Source organism: Ursus maritimus, unplaced genomic scaffold (genome assembly GCF_017311325.1).
Source record: "Ursus maritimus isolate PB19 unplaced genomic scaffold, ASM1731132v1 scaffold_10, whole genome shotgun sequence".
Classification (NCBI taxonomy): domain Eukaryota; kingdom Metazoa; phylum Chordata; class Mammalia; order Carnivora; family Ursidae; genus Ursus; species Ursus maritimus.
Window position 1 is genome coordinate 69,447,714 of NW_024423344.1, and position 23,639 is coordinate 69,471,352.

At 42.7% G+C, this 23,639-nt stretch overlaps 1 protein-coding gene across 1 annotated transcript in view; it reads right to left on the minus strand.

The window, feature by feature from the left end:
* Positions 1–23,639, minus strand: part of NALCN (sodium leak channel, non-selective) — a 285,252-nt gene that overhangs the window by 40,516 nt on the left and 221,097 nt on the right. Inside the window, 6 exon segments of the mRNA XM_040624300.1 lie at positions 1,714–1,836; positions 1,924–2,015; positions 4,570–4,639; positions 5,053–5,154; positions 12,453–12,539; positions 23,464–23,537. Coding sequence (XP_040480234.1) covers positions 1,714–1,836; positions 1,924–2,015; positions 4,570–4,639; positions 5,053–5,154; positions 12,453–12,539; positions 23,464–23,537 — 548 coding nt within the window.

Consider the following 23,639-nt stretch of genomic DNA (forward strand, 5'->3'; position numbering starts at 1 on the left):
ATTGTTCAATTAAACCTCCAGAAATTAAATACAGCTCCCCCGCCCTGTGTTTAACTGTGATCTTGTGGAGTGATTTATATAGAATTTTTTAAGGCCCCCACTTCTAAGTTTCACTTTCGGGGAGCCCGTGATCAATCTTCAGTGAAGCCCCTGACAGTCTGTGTGTGTGGGCTCTCAATTACAAGAGTCTTCCTCGGCCCACATGAGCTGCAGAGCTGACAAAAGGAGAGTAAGTCCACGCTAAATGGAGTGGAGAATTAGCAATTAGTTGTTAGCATGGAGGCAGCCAACAGGATAATTCCAGATGAAACACTCACTTGAGGAACTGATCAAATCAACTCTAAACTACTGGCTTCTTTCTTTACTGTGTGAAAACTCAGGCAAGTTTTTAATCATTATGACTCAGGTGCTTTAAATGGTAAGGGTCTTTCTAGAACAGCTGAGAGAACACTAGGCTGCCAGTCAGAGACAGCTATGCGCTAGCAAACCTAAAATGTCCTCCTCTGTTGGAGGAGGGGGTATACAAATGACACCAAACGGCTCCTGAGGTGTCTTCCAACCCTGAAATATTACCACACTGTATTAGTTTCCTAGGGCTATTGTCACAAAGGAGCACAAAGCGAGTAGCTTAAACAACAGAAACATTTTCTCTCAAGAAGTCTGAGAGGAAGGTGAGGGCAGGGTTCTTCCTTCTGGAGGCTGTGAGGGAAGGACCTGTTCCAGGTCTCCCTCCTTGGTGTGTAGATGTCCATCTTCTCCCTATGTCTTCACATTGTCTCCCCTCTGTAAGTATGTCCAAATGTCCTCCTCTTATAAGGACAACGGTCATATTGGATTAAGGCCCAGCTTAATCACCTCATTTTAATTTAAGTACCTCTTTAAAGAGGCTATTTCGAAATAAAGTCACATTCTGAGGTACTAGGGGTAAAGCTTCAATATACAAATTTTTGGCAAGGGAACACACACAGTTCAGCCCATAACAGATAGTGATTATCATATGCTCTAATAATACCATCAGGAAAGATCCAACTACTTAGATGGAAATCTTTCACACTTTCTCCAGGACTCTTAAAGTCTTCAGGATATTTACTAAAGTTATGCGGGACAAAAATTCCATTTCATCCATTGGTTGCCTGCTAACATTAGCTTGGGGCGTCACAAATGCAGTGTCCTCCTGGTCGACCATCGACCATACCGACAGCCTCTTACCCATTCCTCCCACATGGGTGGAGACAGAGACACTGGCCAGTGGGGTTGCTTCTTATAACAACTGGCAATGGCAGCAGTGGTCAACTTTATTTCTATTTTACATTTTTCTAGGACAATCCACAAAGAAACTACAAGTCTGAAAGAAGGTGTGGGCAATGACCTTCCCCACGTCATTCAGTCTACTCTTGGTTCAGTATTTCCGAAACAAAATGTGGAGTTAGTCACACTGACAGGAATGTATTGGGTGACTGTTAAAAATGAGCACATAAAAATGGCTGTTCAGTGTTTTATACACGTGAGTTTTATATAAATGTTAACGACTTGCAACCTTTGTTTGTTTCCCACCTGGTCGGCCGCTTGGCAAAGAGGAGCAGCATGATTAATTAGCCCACGGTTTATTTTGTGACCCCATTAGGATTACATGTTCCTTCTTCGTCGTATGACACCCCCCCTGCTGTTTGTACGACGCAGGCCGAACACCTGGCTGAAATGGAGTGTACTTACGCATTGAAGCGTGCCCGGACCACCACCCGGCAGAAGTTTCTGAACCTGTGCTCCCGTCCAACGATGAACAGTGGCTTGTCGAAGTATGGGTGATTCTCTCTCAGCTCCTCCTCCTGCACTTTCCTGGAAGGGGAGATTCACGTACAGTGAGGCTGAGGGAAAGGCCGCCATTCCAGAGCGAGAGCCCAGGAAGACCATAGAGCCCCGTACCGTTTCATTTCCGCTTGTTCCTTTTTTTCCTGGATCATCTTGATTTCGCTGTCTTCTCTTTGTGCATTTCTATATCTCACTGTATTGGAATGCTAGAAATACAATAAAAGGGGGCATATCAAAAGGGAAGATTTTTTTTTTGAAGGCCCAGAAAGATCATCTTTAGAAAAGCTGAAATAAATATCTTTATTGTAATATATATATTTTTAATGACCACAGTCATCTTAGCAAGGGTATTTTTTTCCGTCTAAAGGGTATTTTTTTCCAATAAAAGTATTTGTTGAGGACCTATTATGTGCCAGGCACTACAGTGCTGGGGATATGACAAAAAAGCAAAAAGAAAGGATAAAATCCAGTTCTTGTGGGGCTGACAATCTAGTCAGGGGAGACAGATAAAAACTGAATCACAATATGGGAGGGGGTTAGAAGATGTTTAGTGCTATGGTAAAAACCAAAGGGGACAGAGCAGACCAGTCACAGTCACAACAGGCCCCAATAAGAAGCTGTTATTTGAGCAAAGATGAGAAGGATCTGCAGGCCACCGGGTATCTGCAGAAATGCGCTTTTCCAGAGGAGGGGTGGGTCCTCATGCACAGGGAACAGTTGTGTGGACATGGAACAGCCAAGATGCCCTGTGGGTTCAGACAAGAGGGCAAGCACCAGGGTAGGAGACACTGAGATCAGAGGGGTGGGAGGGGGCCTGATCATGCAGGACCCCAACTCTGGTTCTCACTCCCTGGGACATGGGCAGCCATTGCTCAAATAACCTGATAGATATTGTCGCAAGTATTCCTTAGATTTCATTATCTGTATCTTCTATCATTTGGAATAAGTGAGATAGATGAAACTCTCTATTTTAAATTGCTTCTGTTATGGAGGAAAAGATATCAGGAATGATTTCTTAGGAAATTAGCAGAGTCTCATCACCTTTTGCTATGGAGAAGGTGGGGGATGGGTTTTCATTAAACGTCTGTGAAATAAATAGAATGAAAAGACTTTGAAAAAGAGCTAAGCCTCTGGAATTGAGACTATTCAGGTAGGGCCTTTTGTTGTGTATACTTAAACACATGCTTTCAAAGCCATGTTCTAATTTGGCTCCTTATACTATGTATTTCTAGTGAATCACACTGAAGGAAAGTGCTTTGAACTAGTGTTGCCTCTTTGAATTTTCTCCTCGAAGTTTTCTCCACGCAACATGCCTGGCCCCAAATTATGTGTACATAGGCCATGTGTTGGATCCAATCACAATTTCATGTAAACAATATGGGAGATCATATCAGACAGAGCTCTGGCTTAAAAATCATGGTGCTAACAGATGTGCACACTAATTAGAACCTTGTAAAATGGGTGATGATGGTATCAGGTGTTCTCATCACCAACTTCTAGTGTCAGTTGTGCCTGGAACACTTACTTAGGAGAATTTACTCTAAGATAGCAGTTGCTACCGAATGAAAGCAGTTGGATTATTCTGGAAACTCCAGAAACTCAAGAAATGAGAGGTAAAGTGGTGAAAAAGACAAAACCCAAAAAACCCTAAGGCTTGCTACCGTTCTCTTGCTAGACATCCTTTCTCCAATGCCATCCTTGGCTCTGAACATTCAGGATTCTGCTTTCTTAGCCAATTTAGCTAGACTCAAGACCTATATTTTAATGACAGCGTCACCAATGATAATTATTTAATATGGACTTTGCAAGGAAGGCTCTTAGAAATCTCGGCATGGTACAGCTACTGGTGAGTCTAACCCAGAGGTTAGACTTCTGTCTCGGTGGGTTTCCCTGGGTTTTCATGTGGCCTGTTTCTTCTCTTCGTTCGGGTCTCTGGTCTAAGACAGAGGTACGAACACTGACCATCTTCTCAAACATTCTCTGGCCCCAAATCTATACTTTTGATTTCTTTACATCATTTTATTTTTCTTTATAATGCAGAGCAAAACTGTCACAGCAATGAAGACATGATGGAAAATAAGTAAAAAACACTTCCAGAAAAGATTATATATTTGTTTCCTAGCTTAGGTTTTGTTTCTCTTACTGGGATGTAAGTTCCTGGAAGGCAGAGGTTTTGTCTTGTTTCCCCACTGCTCCTCCCCACTTAGAACAGGGACTGGCACATAATCAACACTTGGTAAATATTTTTTTGAGTCAGTTAATAAATCAACGAATGAGCTAGAGTCTAAAAGCAAAGAAATTCTTGGGAAATAGTATGCAATCTTTGAAAGAAAAATTCTTCTAGAAATAAGATTTTATTTCCTAGTAGGTAAAGCCCTGAGGTTATAGATACTAGATCTATATTCTAGAATATTTGGACATTTTAGTAAAGGTTTAAAGTTACTGATACACATCAATTCTATAAAATGCTTTAAATATCTTTAATATCAGTCAAAGGCAAGTGACATGTCACTTTTGTGTTGCTGTCTTAATGAAGACATGTGCTTTGTGGGATGTCTGGATTTTTGAACAGTTAATGGTCACTCTTTCGTACTGGCCATTCAATTTGCTTCCTGAGTTCCCTGATTCCCTCTTATATAAAGTCCTACGGAGACAGGACAATGTGATAGAAGGACCCAGGCTCTGCAATGTCCTAAACAGGAATTTACATGCATTTTCATAATCATGCTTCCCAAATCCGATGCATCGCTTAGAACTTACATCTTGAGTCAGGGTTTCCAGAGATTTTCCCCTGCTGATCCTCTGGCTATTGGATCCATGTCTCAGTGACCTAAAACAACCACAACCAACCGGTCAATACCTCCAAGACCAAATTTTGACTTTTGAGCAATGACCATTATAAGAACAAAATAAAGTAACTTTTCTGATTCCGTCACGAATGCTTATTACTTCTTTTTGTAGCGAAAGCTTTTGTTTATTCAAATGCCTTTGATCCCATCTAGCAAATTGCAGAATTTTTCCTTCTGGTCTTAAAAGTAAGAATTTGGCCATCACCAAGGAAAAGGGTTTTGAAAGATTTTTTTGCCTCTTTGAATCTGATTGTGAGTTTCGTTATTGTTGCCATCAGCAAATAGAACAAAGCTCCCGCTCGCCTGTCTGCTAACCGGGGCTGTGCCCAGAGCGCATTGCCTGAAAAACTCCTTTCCTTGGTTTCTCTGCAGCTTTGTCTCCTGGTGTGTTTACCTGCGCTCTTGGCGGATATGATGCTGTACACTGAGAATTGACCTTTCCTTTGCTGGCTGGCCCTCAAATGATCCGCTCAGCATGCGCTGTCGAGTGCAAGCTCTAGGGGAAAAAAAAAAAGGAGCCCGAGATAAATGCATGATCTGTACCCTTGGGATGAATAATACATAACTGCTCATTACTCTTATTATTTTTAAGGAAACACCAGTGATAAGGCAAAACACAGCAAATGACACATAACCATGAAAGAAAAGGGGCTTGAGCCTCGGTGTCAAGAACACTCACAAAGCACAGCTGTCAGAGCTATGAGGCAGTGCTGGGAAATAAGCAGAAAGCTCCCGCCCACCACGACGGCCTCCCCCCACCCAAGGGGAGAGCTTCCATCAGGACCCGGCAAGCGGTCGGGCCAGCCTCGCCGTAGGCCGGCATGACGTTGGTTTTGAATTTAGACCAGGAGGTTTCTAAGAACAGCCCTTTGGGGAAGGATTTGTCCACCCAGGCCTCTGGGATGACAGAGTATATGTTTCAAGGCGATTCTGCAGAACTCCAGGAAAATGGGAAATCATAAAACTAGAGGCAAAAGTGACTGGTAAAGAGAAGTAATGAAAGCTGAGATTAATACCCCGAGAAACATCAGGCTAAAGCCCGTGGCTTACAGGTAACCGCTTACCACTTTCTTTGCAACCACGAAACTCTGAGGACTTTTTAAAACGTGCCCTCTTGAAACCATACCTGGGCTGGTGTAGTTTCAGATTTGCTAATGAGGGAAGATAATTGGGTGACTCAACACCTGGGGTGTGAATGATTGGAAGAGAAAACAAAATTCCTCTTCCAGAAAGCTCCCTCCAACTGGAAATGACAGCAATTCCCTCGGCGTAGTAGTCAAGTGGAGAGAAAATAATACAGAGGCTCAGAGACCTGTGTCCCACAGGCGACACTGTCACGGACTAGGTGAGTGACCTTTGGGCTCAGTTTTTTTATTGGTAAAGTGAGGACAAGACCTTGATCTCAAAGAAAACTCACAGACTTAAAATGCAAGAATTTTATGATATGCAAATCTTATGATGCCGTATTTGTTCAACACCTGAACACACGACTTTTGTCACTGCTTTACATGAAACTTTCATACTTATGTTTCCTAAAACACATTTCTAGATTGGCTTTGAATTAGGTTATCAATGTCTGTCTCAGAGTCAAGATCTTCAAGAAAGAGATCCATGTCTGTTTAGCATACTTGGAAGCAGCTCTTACGATATCACGTGTATATTCAAGTAGTTAAAAATGCTTTTGGTGCCAAGGAAGATAATTAAGGCAAATACCTATAAAAATCATGCAAATTCAATGACTGTAAATGTGTTACAGGAAGCAATCCCCCCTACATCACTCTTCTTAGTTTAATAAGCACCACGGAGCATTTCGAGACAAAATCCAAAGTCAAAATTTTATCGAACACCAAGGATTTATAGCCGTGAGAGACAGAGAATGGGCTTATTTCCAGGACTAGAATGGTGTCCTACAGGACGACGCATTTGTAAGTTAGGCAGGGTTCACAGAGCTTTCGCACGATCTCGTATGCTGTATCTAGACTAAGAGCTGTTCTTCGGACCAAGGTGCAAATCATGGAGCATCCGGAGAACATCTTTTTGGAAAGCAGTGTCATCTTGGCACAAATCTACAGATTCCTGCCATTTGTGCAAACATCAAGGCTTAACCTTTAGCCACTGTCTTAGTAACCTTTATTTTTTTTCATAAGACTCCCCCCACTAAAGTAGCTGAGCCCTTAGGGCTTACATACAAAACACATACAACCTAACATGCATAACAGTGTGCACGTTTGAGCTGGCCGTCCCTGCTTTGTTTGCAATGGAAGAATGCCCCTGGCTTCAGGCTGCCTGTGATAAAGGACTGCTGGTATTTGCCTGACAGCTCAGTCTGAGCATGCGCGGGCACTCTTGCTGGGGAAGAGTTAGGACTACGTCGACCGACTCCAGAACCTCATGGGTGTCCAAACGCCCAAGTCAACTTAACACACCCACGCCCCCTGGGGTGGCTCCGTGGACCCTGCTGAGACTCTGTCCTCCGACTGAACAAGACAGGAAGGTCTCCGCGGCTCGTGGAGGTGCAGCCACTATTGGAAAGACCCCACACCCTACAGCATCTCTTCTACCCCCTCCACCAACGACGGGCTGAAGCATGGTGAGAAAGCAACCCCCCTTTCCTCTCGGGCTCAAGATCAGCCCTTTCTTTCCCGCTGGGGTCTAGAGAATTCAGAACATCACAGTAAAATGGGCTGGAGTTTCCGCTATGCATGTGACATGTGAATCTTTGTTCTCTGTACGAGAAGGTCAGGGTGACGGGGGGCTGGTTTTCAGCTCTACCCTGCAATCAGAAAACATGTGTTGAATCCTACTGAGACAACCCCTCGTACGTGTAGAATATAGAAAACCACTGGCTTTCACTTCCTCTTCCTATCGCTTTCTTCTGTGTATATAACAGTGTTTGTTAGTACAATTTCAAACCGGAGAATGACGAGAAAAAGAACAAAATGCTGAGTGACTCTCGGCCGGTTGAATCGTGTAACAAGTGACTTCAGAGTTCTGCTCGAGCCAAGCACACAGCTTGGTGGTTTTCATTTCCTCACTGAGGGGCCCCTGCCAGAGCCTCGTGTCCTCTGGGCAGAGGCTGCTTACCCGCCGCCTCCTTTCCTGGAACTCCAAAGGTACCCATTGAGCAAAGTGAAATCAGGCAGGTGCAGCCCTCTTGCCTCGGTGTTAGGTCACCTTCAGTGCCTCAGGCTCAGGGCGACTGTCTCTGAGCCCCTGTGCCAGCCCCACACCCCAGCACTGCCCCCATATCTGTGCCAAGACAAAGGTCAACAAGTATCTCCATCTTCCTTTGGCAGCTCAACACCCGCTGAGGGTCTGAGACCAAATGCTCGGCTATCTCACTCTTTCCTGGGAGTATCTAGTGGTTTTTGAAGTAGGAAATTCTTTGGTAAATGCTAGAGTTTCTTAGCGGGAAACCAGGGGCTACATTCATCTAGCAAACTGCTAAATAAACATTCGGGCGAAGACAGCTTGCAGGGGTAGGGGTGAGTGGGGGGCACATGCAGGGCACTTCATCTGAAGGCTCCTGGAGGTTTTTTTCCTCTACTAAGGACAGGGGTGGCTCTTACTCAAATTAAAACTCAAAATCCTTTTTTAGGCACTGCATCCACTATAGTCAATAACCAACTATTTATAATAGTTTTCCCACAAGAACAACAGGTAATGGTACAGAAGAAACAACGCTTCTACAGATGCATAAATCTGTCTTGAAGAAAACATATGGGACACATCCAATTACATTATACAAAAGAACCAGCTGCCAGAAGCGGGTCTCCTATGGATGAAGAGAGGATTTCGGACAGTAGGACATAAATCTGGAGTAGGAGGGGGGATGCAGGGAGCAAAGGAAAGAAGCCACATAATACTTCCGCCCTGAGGACACCTGGACATTGAAGCAGGTATAGAAAGAAGGTCACATTAGGTTGTTTCTACCTAAATAAAACAGCCTTATACATAAGCCACTGTCACATTCTTTGATACCATAAAATATTTTACTATTTTGGAAAATAATAGGTTTGGTAGAAAATTATTCACTTCAGCCTGGCATGAGTGGATTCCACTAAGAGGTTATACATTCTCTAATACAATGTGCCAAGGTTCACATGAAAGTATGGTAAGTGTTTGCTTTATTATTTTTAAAAGGAAATACAATTTTATCATACGTAAGCATATACTGTAATCCAAACCGCGAACAACCAAACAGTATTTCTGACATGCATGATCTAATTCCAAACTTTGACATAAATGGGTTCTGAGAAGTAACATAGAGTGAGAAAAGAATATTCACTCACGTGAAAGCACAGAAAAGTGTTTTATGTCCCATGTTCCTGTAGCATCATATTAACCAAAGTTGTTCAATGCTTATGGCATTTTGTCATCATTGGTCATTAGATGGCAAGCTCTTTAAGGACCATTTGATCACTCATCCTCGTGTTCCCAGGAAGAGCGGTTGCTGGCACTCTCACGGGCAGAGCGATGAACAGAAGGAGTGAGTGCAGGGTAGAGTGGTGGAGGTGTAAAGAGCACAGGAGGCTGAGGGGGGTGTGGGGCTGGATCTGGAACTTGCTAGTCGCAAGGTTCTAGCAGCACGATAGGTTAATCCTTTCACCACCCAGCAGCATAGCTCAGACAGAAAGCTGCCTTCGACTGGACGCCTAATGGAGAAGTTAATTCAAGAACACACGAGGTTTAGAACCATGCAGTTCCGACCTCGGCTTTTGCTGGTTGTGGGACCTCAGGCGGGGGATGGGCTTCCCAGAGCCCCTGTGTCCTCTGTGTAAAGCGGGGAAAACAACACCTTTTCCGCCAACTTCATAGGGAGTTGGGAGGATCTACTATGATTATGAACGTGCCAGTCTTTGGAAGCACCGACACTTTGTTTACATTTTAGTTGCTATTATTTACCAACCATATCACGGTTGGTATTAAAACATTCTACAGAGGGTGGAGGACAGAAGAGCGAGTGTGAAAGAGGCCATATTGGAAGGTAAGTCTTCTCTGTTCTGACCCTGATCAAAGCCTCTTCACCTGCCTCCACGCGTCCACTCTCAATAAACGTGTTGTGTTATTAGCACGAGCAAAGTGATCTCTGAAATGAACACCTGCAATGTCACCACGCGGGTGTTTCTCAGATGGCCCCCAGTTGATCCCACCTCCTGGTTTTCCTGCCCTGGCGTAACCCAAGAATGCGGGCGGGACTTAGTGACTTGGTGTTAACAAATATAAAGCAACGGGATGGGATAGGTCACAAAAGACATGCATTTCATCTTCCTCATTGTCCCTTGCCCCCCCCCCCCACTTGCTGGTTCGGCCGAAGCAGGCTGGAATGTTGTCCCAGATCATGGTTGGTATTAAAACATTCTAAGAGGGTAGAGGACTGCCACCCTCTGCAGAATGGAGAGATCCACTTCTTAAGGAATGAGGGTGGCCTTCTGTTGACAGTGTGTGAGGAAGGAACCAAAGCATTAATCTGACTGCTCATGGGGAGCTAAATCTTGTTAAGAATGGGAGAGTGAGTGAGGAAGAGGATTCCTCCCGAGCAAGTCAAAATGCCTGCAGCCTAGTGAGAGACCCAGCTAAGCCACACCCAGGTTTCTGTCCGAGACTTTGAGGTCAATCTGCATTGTTTCAATCACCCAGCTTTGGAGTAACTTGTTACACAGCAGTTGGTAACTCATATAGTTATCATTGCGTCTTAAAATCTTCAAAGACTAGAAGTTCAGCATGACTTCAAAGTCCCCTAGGATCTGCTTCGTCTTCTACCATCAGGAACCCGCTCCTGCCCTGTCACCCTCTTTGCTCTTTCGTTTCCTTATACGCGCCTCTCTCCAAACAGCTCCAAGAGAGCAGGGGTTGACTTTGTCATTGCTCACTTATTACTTCACCTTGTACACAGTAGGTGCTCAATAATTATTTGTGAAATGAATGAGCCTTGAAATTTTGTGAAGATCCAATATTTTAACATCTCTTTTGATCACTTCACGCTTCCGAAGCACGGAAATAATCACAAACAGAACAGCATGTGTTCGAAATATGCTTTTAAAAGGGGAAGTTAATCTTAATTTTATCTCCAGGTAGAATACTATGCTACTCAAGAAATGGGGTTCACACCCACAACAGATGAGACCCTGAGACGGGAATTTAAAAAAAATCAGACATTGTTTCTTGCAAGTAGAAAATTTATATGTCTTTAATCCATATTCTCTGTGAAGCTATTAAGGGAATCCTGCAAGTCAATATGAGGCAGAGCTGAACTCATTTCAGTTTCTTAAATGGGGGATCTGATCAGTCGCTGGGAACATGGTCTCCATATATGGTGTCTTACAGGAAATCTACTACTGTGCTGAAATAGTAAGTAAGGAGTTTGAGACTTTTATTACTTTACCAATAAGAAGTGAGATGTGCATGTCGTTGAAGTTACTCAGTGACAGACCTAGTCAGAAGGAGAAGTATTTGAATATCCAATTAAGTTATATTTTGCCACTTTAGATTTTTTATTAGAATTTAGATGCCTTTTGGTCTCACCTGAAGATACAAGAAATACATTTTCAGGATGAAAACATTCTTTTATTTGTTGCCTAGACAGAAAGTGAAGCTGGTAATATTAAAAACACACACCACGAACTTCAGGCATGGTCTGGCTTTTCTGAGGGGACAGACCATAGCGTCATGGTATTAAGGTCTTCAATGTCTTCTCCATAGCTCTTCGTAATGGCAAGTTTCTTAGAAACTCCATCTAGTGGTTTAATATAAAAAAAAAATTGCTCTGCCTGCTTGTCTTCTGGTACTGGGAGGCACAAGGCTTCAAGTGTCTGGTGAAAAATAATGAAGTCTTTTGTCTTGTCTGAGTGAGGAAATTCTCCATTATGCAGGCATATGTAATCCCTTTATTCCTGCTCCCTGGAGGAGAATTACAGTGAGGCATTTTCCTTTTCCCAGTTGGGGTTAATGTTATGCCCTCTCTACCTTTGAAAGTAAAACAAGACTAGGACCCCTGATGATGATTCAAATGTGGGAATATTCTTCAGCAAACACACATTCCCAGTTGCAAAAATATTACCCCTGGTTTCTTGCCAAGCCTTTGAAAAAAAAAACATATGAAAGATTGATTCTTTTTTTTTTTTCCCTCTCTCTGCATTGCCTTTGTGCTGTGGAATTTCAATTGCCCCTTGTATGACAGCCATATATATATATATATATAAAATCTTTTATGGAGGTTGAGGGAAGAGAATCATGTCTTAAGAAATTGTCTCTATTTTTCTTGACATTCCTCCATCTAAAATATTTTAAAATTGGCCCGAAGATTATGGTTATAAGAGAGATCTTTGGAGCTTTATTAGCCTTTAAACACCACTAGTTGTTTATAGAAATAGTAGCAGGGGGTCCTCGGTTTCTTTCTTCTCTCTCTCCGTATCTTCTTTCTTAATGTTCCAGAACAAGGGTGTGGGAAAAGCCTGTACCTTCTGTAATGAAAGAGAGAGGCCTATGAGTCTTCAAATTATTTCATTCATTATAGAAAAGTCAGATTGCACAAAACCATCTGGTATTAAACGTAATTACCGTCTAAAGGAACCACAGTGTAACTTTGCAGAGCGTTAAATTTGAGGGATTTTACTCAGATCTTGAGCTCCACGAGGTTACACATTGCAAAGTATTATCGAATGTTGGTTAATATAATGTAATCACATCAACAGAAAACAGGAAAATCGTCCTTAGGTGGTAATTACGTGAAACTATGGCTGTAGAGCGGGGTAAGAGGATGGGTAATGAGAATTTCCTGGAAAGGGCTCTTACCTGACTCCAGGAGAGTGACAATGAAATCATCCAAAGGGGAGACAATGGCAGACGCTAATAGGTGAGCTCCTCTGTAATGGCCTCTTGCTGAGATGAGGAAAAAGCTGCATTTTTATCACAGTGAATACCCCACTCCTTTGTGAATCAACCCAGTCCCGAGTAAATGCATGTGGCTCTTTAGTATTAAGCGACATCCGATTTGTTCTTTCCAATCTTGCGCTATTCCTAAAAATGGTGTCATATGTACACAGGTAAATACACGGGCAACCAGAACCTCATTGTAGATTGAAATGTAAAGGAAGCCTTATTGTCTTATCATAAGTAGGTATGAGAAATAAGAAAGAAAATCAGCTCATGGGAAATCCCTACCTTTAGTGCATCTACTCTAATTCAGGAAATAGACTGTCTGAAGCCCCACATCACACTGGGGTTTTAAATTTAGTAATGCTCCATCTGACTCAGAAAAACTTAAATTACAATGCAAAAACTGAACTTTTTATTATAACCACAGTGAAATTTTACAAATGTTGCACAAACCATATGAACCAATTTTTCTACCGACGGATTTTCTTATACTACTTATTACTTTATGCTCCAATGATAAAATAGTAAAAGAAAAACCCTGTTCAGATATCTTGCTGCATCTGTTAGGTAAAATTTAATAGTAGCTCTCCTGATCCATAGCACCGTTACGATCACTTTGTAATAATGTGCACATCATGTATAATCTCAATGAAATATAACATATTTTGATGACCACAAATCAGGAACTACTTAGGAAAGCATCTTTAGAATATATTATCTTACTATGCGTGGTGACAGATGTTAACTAGACTTATTGTGATGATCATTTCACAATACACACAAATCCCCTTGAATTATGTTGTACACCTGAAATTAATATAATGCTATATGTCAATTCCATCTCAATAAAAAAATTTAAGAAAAGTTCAAGGAAAGAAAGTTTGGTTGGTTTTAAAAAAGCAAAAAATAATATTATTTTGCTTAAATTATGTTTTGCCTCTTTGAAATTTTCACCTTTTATGTTTTATACAAATGCTTATACCCACAGATCTTATCTCCTAATTGTTCTCTGAACACACTTAATTTCCACATATTTACTTAGTCTCTGTTTCTCCAAATGGTCTTTCACTTAATCTACAAGAGTTTTTAAATGTCAGGAATAAGAGAAACCAACAACTCGGCGGCCTAAATAGAATCACAGATAAATATTTATGATAATATCTAATATTTCACTGCATATTTGATTAATATTTAATGTCTTAGTGGTAATATATTCAATATTAATAATAAGGACTCAATATATGAACATCTATAAATATATTACGTACGCTAATAAATATCTTTTCTAAATCAAATGTTAATAATTTAATATTCTATTAATACCCAGTACTCTGGTTTTTGAAGACTTCGGGTTATTCTTGCCAAATGTTTGTCATAAAAAATTGCTGCTATGGCAGGAGGCTGACCCAGACCCAGCTTTAGGGGTATCTGCTTCCTGTCATCCGCAGAGTCTTTCCGGCCTCCCTCCACAGGCCTCCCCTCCCGCAGCTGGAGCGCACTCCACTGAGCGGTCGGTGGGTCTAACCCCAAGGTCTGTGAGAGGCTGCAAGGCACTCAGGCTCTCTGAGCCCTGCCGAGCGCATCTTGCTAGTCGTGCCCAGAATGTGGAGCTGCAGAGAACTCACTTGACCTTCTCCAAAGCTGCTGAATTGCTAGGCTACGGGATGAAACAAGAATCTGAAAAGGAGAGCTTGTCAAATGGGAAGGAGCACCCCGGGTAAGAAGCTAACGCTTCGCATTGTTAAGCTCCCTTAGATTTCCATTTAATTGGTCCTGCTTTAGAGAACTGGAAGCTCTGGGTCTAGACATGAGAGAACAGAGTAAGAAGGAAGAGGATGTTTATCCTTTCCTCAAATTTCCCTTGTCCTGTAGCTAATGACGTGCACAGGTGCAGGTGGCCTCTTGGAGGGCATCACGGGGGTTTAATTTGAATGCTTCCCTCCAGAAAACTCCACGATCTCCTCAGTCTCTGCAATATCAGGTTCATCTGTCTTCCAGAGGAGTGTGACCTAGATGCTTATGTTCTAGAGAAGAACCCAGGTGTCAGTTCATCTGTCCTGGGCCCTGGGGAGGCAGAGCTGGGGGAACAGGGGCCTGGAGGACCACGGTACAAAAAGACACACTCGCATTCAGCCTACAGCCCGTGGAAAAGCACCCCTGGCTGAGACCTCAGCCACCCAGAAGTCACAGAACTCCGAAGTCAGGGCACACCGAGGTTCCAGGTAGGCAGTTCCCACCCACGCAGAAGGCAATGATACCCATGCTCGTCTTGGCCACAGTAGTCACTGTCCCTCTGTGGGCGGTGCCTTTGATGGCAGGTAGAAATTCTCTTCCGGCTGGTCCTCGGGCCCCCATCACCAGCCCCTCCTACCCAGTGATCTTAGTTTCAGTCCTGCTCTCAATTGCTCTTCCACCTGCCATATCAATCAGGCTCACCTTTACCAACACCTGTGACCATGCCCTCACCTCTCCCTTGACCGGTTGTTCTTGCAACGTGCTGGTCCCCACCCGTTTGGCTCGGTCTCTTAATTCTGGGATAGGACCATTTTTCCCTGGCCCGTTCAAGCAGAATGGGGAATGTCTTAGTTGCCCTTTGGGCATTTCAAAGATCATGGGTCTCCCTTCCCAGGATTTTCAGCCAGCTATCGGTGATGCCAACCGTGGTTGGTTGATGGATCTGTGTTATTAGTTTGGGAGTAAATCCACCAAATGATTTGATGATACCTTATGTTAGCAAGACTAGCACAGTGGCGGGACCAGGATGCTAACCCAGATTGGCTACTGAGCCACTGAGTCAGTGCCTGACGCACATGCTCATTTACTCCCGTGAGGCTGTTCATAGCCCCCCTCAAAAGGTGCAGAGACTGAGACTTCCCAAGGACGTAACCACTATTCAGAGGGTTCAAAGCCAACCATGGCTGACTGCAAAGCCTGTCCTCTTTCTGTTTTTACTCTACTGACACAGCATACTCTCTATGACTCCCTGGACCTGAACAGGAATGAGGTGACCTTTGTAGGTCACCGTCAAGAAGGCCACACAATTTCAGTCCAGATATGAGCTTTCCTGAGCTGGCTTATCCATCAGGGTCTGGGGTTTTGGGTTGCACCAAATGTCCAGCAGAGGATTCCATGAAGACATTTCTATTACCCCACGAGAACTCAAGGCTGGTTCCCCTCTACCATGGGAAGTTTTATGGAGGATGTAGAGGGGGAGGGAAGAGACTGGAGAGAGTTATGTTTCTAAAGACTTAAGCCGCCCAGACAGCAAGAATGCCAGTAGCCCACACAGCACCTTTCCATAAACTGGAAAAAGACGCCCCTTCCTCTTGAGGGCTGTAGTCTCACGACAGGGGCCACCGCCTGGCAAGGAGGGTGCGCCCAGCAGGTACAGTGGGGGTCGATTTCAGCTTCCGATTTCCCCTTGACCTGGCAGTTTTGTATGATGCATAACCTGTATGTGTACCCTGAGAAGCAGCCACGGTGTAGGAAACACAAGGGACTAGTGGTTGTCAATACAGCGGATGAGAACGAGGGATCCTCTGTAATGTAAAAGCATAGAGTCATATTTAATACAAGGATTTCGGAGTTACAGACACCAGGGTGTGATTCCTGGTTTCCTGGCTCCCCCGACTCGCTAGACAGGGTGACTTTAGCAAGTCACCTAAGCTTCCTGAGCCTTAATTTCTTCATCTCTAAAACAGAGCTAAGACCCCTTGTCTTTCAGGGTTTGCTATGAGGCCCTAGTGAGACAGAGCTTATGAAGGAGTACAGCGTTTAGCACACAGTCACTTTGCAGTAAACAGGAGAATTTAGTTGCAGAAGTTGTTGGGGACACATAAATATGGCTGCCTATTTGGGAAATCAGGTTGTAGTTGGTATGGATGTGATACTCAAGATCATTTCCGTGGTATGTGGTTTTGGGAGAAAGTACCCAGTCCGAGACTCAGTTTTGTCATGCATAACACGGGCGTAGTGTTTTCCTGCAGAATTGACCGAGATAACACATGTAAGACCATAGCCTCGTAAGTGGGTCTTCGTAAATACTCATCATTCATTCTTTTCTCATCTCCCTTTTCCTATTCCTCTCTATCTTCATGTTGGAAAGGCATTTTCATGGCATAATGGAAATAAGCTTAAGGTAGAAAACACTTTCTTTTATGAAACATTTTAGGTAAATGATTTTAACTCTTCAAGTCACTCCGTCAGGGAACCATGACTATGCTCTGTATGAATTTTCTTGTCACGGTGTGTTCAGAGAACTAGAGGTATTATTAAAGGCCCCTCCACCTGACTAGTGTCCTAAATATGTTCTCAGGGCAAATATGAACTCCTTGAGGGAATCATCTGTGCGTCCGGTATCTTGGAAGATGCCTAGCACACAGAAGATGCCACAGAAGTATTTCTTAAATGAGTGAGTCCTCTCTGTCAGGAAGAAAATCCAGCTAGTACCATTTAAAAATCTGTATTTTAATAAATATGTTCTGGTTTTACTTATATTTAAGTAGTATATAAACTATATTTCTAGTCAATAAAAATGATTCTCTTAGAGAAAAACTAACTCCCCACATGTCATGAGTTATATTTAATTTTTTGTATTAGCATTCATGTAACAACTATTTCTTGACTTTATTATTTTTTCAAAGATTTTATTTATTTGAGAGAGAGTGAGAGAGAGGCAAAGCGCAGGGCGGGGGGAGACCCCTCCCCGCTGAGCAGGGAGCCCGACATGGGGCTCAATCCCAGGACCCTGAGATCATGACCTGAGCTGAAGGCAGCTGCTTAACTGACTGAGCCACCCAGGCGCCCCACGACTATTCCTTAGACTTTAGAAAATTATTAATACCATTGCGCAGCAAGGAAAATTTTGTCATAGATCCAAATATCAGAATGCAAATATCATACTAGACCAATCATTCAAAAAAGGCTGTAAAGATACTTCCTAACTAGTGAGGTACTGATGGCCAAGGATGGAATTTTCTAAAGTAATGTAAAATGCTTAATTATTTTATTTTTGACATTTCTCTCTGCATTCAGCCTGGCAGGAATGAGAATGCATTTGTGCCCGGTTTCAGGGCTCTGAAGGGGAGGAATCCCAGCAGAGGCAGCGATGCTGGTGGAAGCTCACTGCTATTTGTTTTGATGTCTCCTGATGTAGTGAAAAGGTCACTGCTTTCTGAAGGAAGCTTCCTTTAGTGGAACTGAATGGTATAGGCGAAGTCAAAACCAGAGTGAATTTAATAGCAGCCCTGGATTTTACAGTTTAGGTGGTGAGACATCCTTTTTACACTCCTCTGCAGACAAGTCTTGGAAAAAACCAATGTGGACGCCTCTTTTTACCAGGCGAATCCCCTGCATGCCAGCATGGGACCATACCCTCAAGTTCTGTCAAAATGCCCCACTTCTGTTTCTATCAGCAAGTTCCCAAATATGTGGAGAAGTTCATTTCTATTTCTCGGATGACGGATTAATTTTAAGAAAATATTATGGAGAAGAACACGAATGAGCAAATTAGGGATGATTATGTGTGGAAGTCATTGGTGACTCTGATGATTCAAATACTTCCGACTCTAGGCCCCTTTCTCTCTGACTTTTCCCTTTGTCGGCTTGAATTTCCTCTTCATAGGAAAGGTGTATAGCATACTCTTTTCTGGAATAACGAGGATCCTGTTTCAAATGGAAATGTGGATCCCCTGAGCACTGAGACTCCTGGCAGCCCCGCGGCTTAATTATCAGGACTAAGAACTCAGGCCTTTCCATCAATAGGACTTTACTAGTCATTCCAGGAAATTCCTATCCAAGAAGTTAAGGCTGTTAACCAATAAGTAATTTCTTTGTTTGAATTACAGACTCATGGACCAGCCCCTGCCTCTAGATAATAACTGATCAAACCAATCACCTAAAAATAATTGGTACTCAGGCCAAGACCTTGCCCAGCTCGGTCCATCAATCCTAAACATTTTTTTTTAATGTTGTTTCTAAAAATCTTGTAATTTATTTTTAAAGGTAATGCATGGAGATGGTTAAAAATTCAGAGGAAAGAATAGAATAGATTTCTGGAGTGAAGACGACTGCAGGAAGTTACCCCACATCAGGAAGGAAAGGGAAAAACAGACAAGCAAACTCCACTGGAACAACTGACAACTGAACTGTGGAGCCAGACCAGGTGGAAAGAACACTGGGGCCACGGGGATGTCCCCTCTACTGTGCCCTCACCCCCAGGGGAGGTCAAGCAGTGTCCCCTCCACCGTGCCCCCACCCCCAGGGGAGGCCAAGGGATGTCCCCTCTACTGTGCCCCCACCCCCAGGGAGATCAAGTGGTGTCCCCTCCACCCCCAGGGGAGGCCAAGGAATGTCCGCTCTACTGTGCCCCCACCCCCAGGGCCACCCCCCTCAGAACAGTAATGGTTACCTGTCCATAACAGGTACTTATTACCTGTGTATCCTGGAGTCCTAAAATCTTTTTTTTTAAATTGAGGTATAATGGACGTATAACACTGTATAAGTTTCAGGTATACAACATAATGATTCAGTGTTTGAAATGAAACTCTTACAGCAAGAATTTTGCCCGATCTCAATCACTAGAAACACTTAAACCCAAACCCAAAACCTCACACATTTCCACTCCTGACCTATCCCTTGTGAGACGTTATTAAGAGCGCCGAGGTGGCGGTTGCCGTCACTATGATAAGTACTACATTTCACTCTGATTAATCAACAGGTTGTTCAGACAACCACTTGGGGCAGTCTACACTGCAAAGGCAGCTAAGTGAGTTGCTTAAGGTTAGAGAGGAGCAGAGCCAGATGCTGGTCCAGTAGCTTATGTTAGAACTAGGACCCTGAGGGTCACCTCCTTGTCAGAAAACTGGGGATTTAAATAATTTCTCTGTTTACACAGTCAGGTCTCTAGATACATTAGATCAGGGATTTGTTTTGTATTATTTTCCCCAAATATTTGTTATTTTTGAAAGTTATTTCTAAGACACTAATATTTCATAATATCTTCCTCACATCCCATTGGATTTAAAGTTAATGTGACTTATCTCCGTCTGCACCCAAATCAGGACACACACCCACCTGTGGCATAGTTGCCAAAATGATTCGGCTGAGGTCTTCTTTCTCTAATGAGACCTTCCTAGAGTGTGCTCCTGTCTCCCTGGGGAGGAACCTCTTCATGAAACTAATTATGAAAATAAAAGACTCAGGAAAACACGAGCGACAGAGCACTGGAGCAAGTCTCTGCTGGACCTCCTTTCCTCCGTGTCAAGGCAGACCCATCCATGAAGACACGGAATCTGCACCTCCTCGTCTTAAAGTTCTCTCCTTCTTTCAAAGCCTCCCTTTCAAAATGCAGATGGTCATGGGAGAGGCCATTTTCCCCCCGGCTTCACCGAGGGGTAACTGACACATAACGCTGTGTAATACAGGTGTACGACATGATTTGAGGTGGGTATATACTTCTTCAAAGATTTATTTTGTTTATTTTTTAGAGAGAGAGGAAGAGTGAGAGAGAGCGCAAGATGGAGGGGCAGAGGGAGACGGAGGGAGGGAATCTCAAGCAGACTCCCTGCTGAGCGCAGAGCCTGATGCGGCGACTCCATCTCACGACCCTGGGATCATGACCGGAGCTGAAACCGAGTCAGCCGCTTAACCGACTGAGCCACCCAGGTGCCCCTGATGTGTGGATATACACTGTGAAATGATCCCCACAATGACGATAGTTAACACATTCGTTTGTTAGTTCCCATAATTATGATTTTTGTGTGTGTGGTAAGAACATTTATGATCCACTCTCTTAGCAAGTTTCAAGTATACGATACGATACAGGATTATTAACTAGAGTCACCAGACTGTACATTAGATCCCTGAACTTAATCAGCTTAAAACTGGAAATATGTACCCTTTGACCACCATCTCCCCATTTGTCCCACCCCTCAGGGTCTGGCAATCCCGTCTACTCTGTTTCTATGAACTTCACTTTAGATTCCACATGTAATTGACATCATACAGGATTTGTCTTTTTACTTCTAACTTACCCAGGAATGCTGTAGTTTAATGAACAGAGAGAAAGTTCTGAGCCTAAGAGAGGAGAGTCTCCCCAGGGAGTAAGAATACCCGGAGAGAATGGTAGAAACTTCTCCTCCTTCTCAGTTTTGTGAAGGGCTATTTGCCCTGAGGTGACCATAAACCTTTTCTTTTTTTAAAATTTCTTTGTCCCTTCTTCTTTCCTTTTCTTTTCAGTTGTCGTTGCTCCTTGTAAACAGCGTTGAAGAATGCCCGTGGACCCACAGACATGGACCCGATCTATTCTTGACCTTCTTATTATGGGTTACGTTATAATGCAGGTGTGACATTATTATTATTATTACATTATTATTGCTACTGCTATATTATGAGTGAAAAAAGATAACCACACCCAAAGAAACTATCAGTTTGACATCTTGTCCTTAATTATTGCAGACTAATGTAGCACCAACAAGGAAACCATTTTCACAGGAGAAAAGAACTAAATGGCTTTTCTAAAGATTACATTTGTATTCTTAAAAAAATTTCAATTTTTTTTTTCTAATTGTAGCCTCTTATTTCCTGAGATTGACTGGGTAACAGCTTCAGCACCCCCAGGGAGCTGCCTCTCATTTTGTGGTGTTCTGGGCTCTTGTAAAATGCTAATGGCTCTGGGTGTCCCTGAAACTACACAATTACTGGGCAAGTCTGAGGACATCCCTGTTCCCTGATGGTCTTAAATTTTGGCTCAGGTACGCCCACAAATTTTCTCTCGCTCTCTCTCCTTTTTAAAAAATGTTCTCTTTTTAAAACCACTTCTGTACATTTAAAATTCAACAACAAAAGTTCCCCCTCACAGCGTCAGTTAGCAGTAAAGGATGTGATTTCTAGCATTATCATATCTGTGCTTCAACATGCCTTTGAGAAAACACTGGAGAGTCTTATTCGTCTAATGCATTCACTTTTATGACTTTGGGCAGCATGAAGTCAGCCTTCAGTGTCAAGCCGATGAGCCAAATCTGTCAGAGAAGTCTGACTTTATTTTTCAAATCATATAACACGTTAACACATGCCGTTGAGACATCCCCGTTATTCCTAAGCCTATCCTAAGGTACATGAATTCTTGGAGGGAGGTTTCCCTAAAACTTGTCACCTGGATAGATGCTGCCCAGTGGCATCCCCCTTCTGGACAAAGCTGCGGGGGACAGTCCCTGTGGGAACCCAGATCAAGTTTCACAGTTTCACCTTCCTTGTGCATGAATGAGAGTCTCACCTTTCTTTTGTGAACTAGGAGCAGGTGAATAAGGAAAAGGTGGTGGAAAAGGAAAACTGGAAGACCAACTTTAAGAAAGAGTCATTGGCCAGCGAGGTTCTAGAAGTGGCTTCTTCTCAGTATCCCTGTCTGCCCGTGCTCTGAATGTCTCTGGGAACGCCCAGGGCACATGCAGGAAGGTAGTTCTTCTGGGTGGGTGAGTAATGTCATTTTGGTTCCTAATTTGGCAGGGAGACGCTGAATACAGGCCAGAGCATTACACTCCCCTCATACGTGCTTGTGGATTTGAGGCTGAATCGGCTTCCCCGTGAGTGCGGCCGAGAGGCTGGACCAGCACACGGTGTGTCTCGTGTGAACAGGGAAGTGTCTTCAAGACGCTAAGGACTGATGCTGCCAGGAGTTTGTCTAGTATAGTAGTCACAGCTTGAAAAAGACCCTGGAGTACCACGTAGTGTTCAAGGCCAGCCCCATGACGTTGGGGCAACTGGACTGAGCCATTTGGAAGCAAACTGAAATTAGGGCATAGGCTGTTACAAATCTGCTGAGAAGTTTTCCTTTCTCTATTTCAACCAGACCTCTTAGGTTCATCTTATCGTATTTTGTGGTGATAATGTACACGTCCCAGTAATGTTTATTCTCTTCTCATAAAAGGTATCCAACACACACTCGTATCTATGCGTGAATTATCAGCCAATAAAAGAATGAACACACAAAATACTGTCTTGACTAGTTAGGATCATTTTTGGCATACACATTTCAAGTACTGTTATAAACTGAAAATAGTTTCTCAAGCCATACGTTTTAGCCTTATTTCCTCATTAGTTATCCAGGTTACAGTGCTATGCACTCTGGCAGAAACTCTTTAATGACTATTCCTGGAACAGAGGTAGAAGAGAAGAGAGTCTAACTCCCTCCCCTCGGCACAAGTTGGAGGGGGCCTCCCAGTATAAATCCATCCATTCACCTTATCAACCATTCTCCGTCCAGCCCCTCAATATTTAGTTGTATGATTACTCATTTCTGTGTAATAGAACTGCTAATAAATTACATTCCAAATGCTCATGCATTTTTATAAAGACCATGTTACTTCATATTATAACACAGTCTTCTAAAACACTCGTAAGTAGCTAGCTTGATGTTCCTTTCTGATACTGTATCAAGGCAGGTTAAGAAAGTAGCATTAAAATTACATGTTTTCATAAACATTTTAAAATGGCTATACTTTTGATTCTTACAGATTTTAAATACACTTATTCTTAATAGATTAATAAGTCATAATTGCTTCTAAAAAGCTTACCCTTTTATCATTTTCCCTTAGATTGTGATTTGTCCTTCAGATATCACAAAAGACATAAAATATGGAAGAATGAAAGTAAGTTATTTTCATCTTTTTGTAAATGTTTATACTTACAATTTATGTATAAGGGCATGAAAAGAAAAGAAAGGCAGAACTGAGCTAATAAAATATTACTTTTCCAGGAAAGGTATTAATGATGTGTTTGACATTATTTATAAGTATTTAGTTCCCTAAATCTAATTTATAGCAGAAAGTGTATGTTGATACTCAGAAAATTACCACATTAAAAAGAAAGAGCTCTTCTTTGCTTAATATAATCCCACCTTTAAATACGTGTCAATGTTTAATGGTGTTACCTTAAGATTTTAGTGACTGCAGTCTCCTTTTCTAGAAGATTCCTCGCTCTGATGCTGAAAACAGACTTGCGAAGCTGAAACATTACAAGTGTGACTTTAGTTTTGGAATGTAAAGGGATAATATGCTGACAAATCATTACATATATTAAATAGATAACACTATTAAAACATTGAAC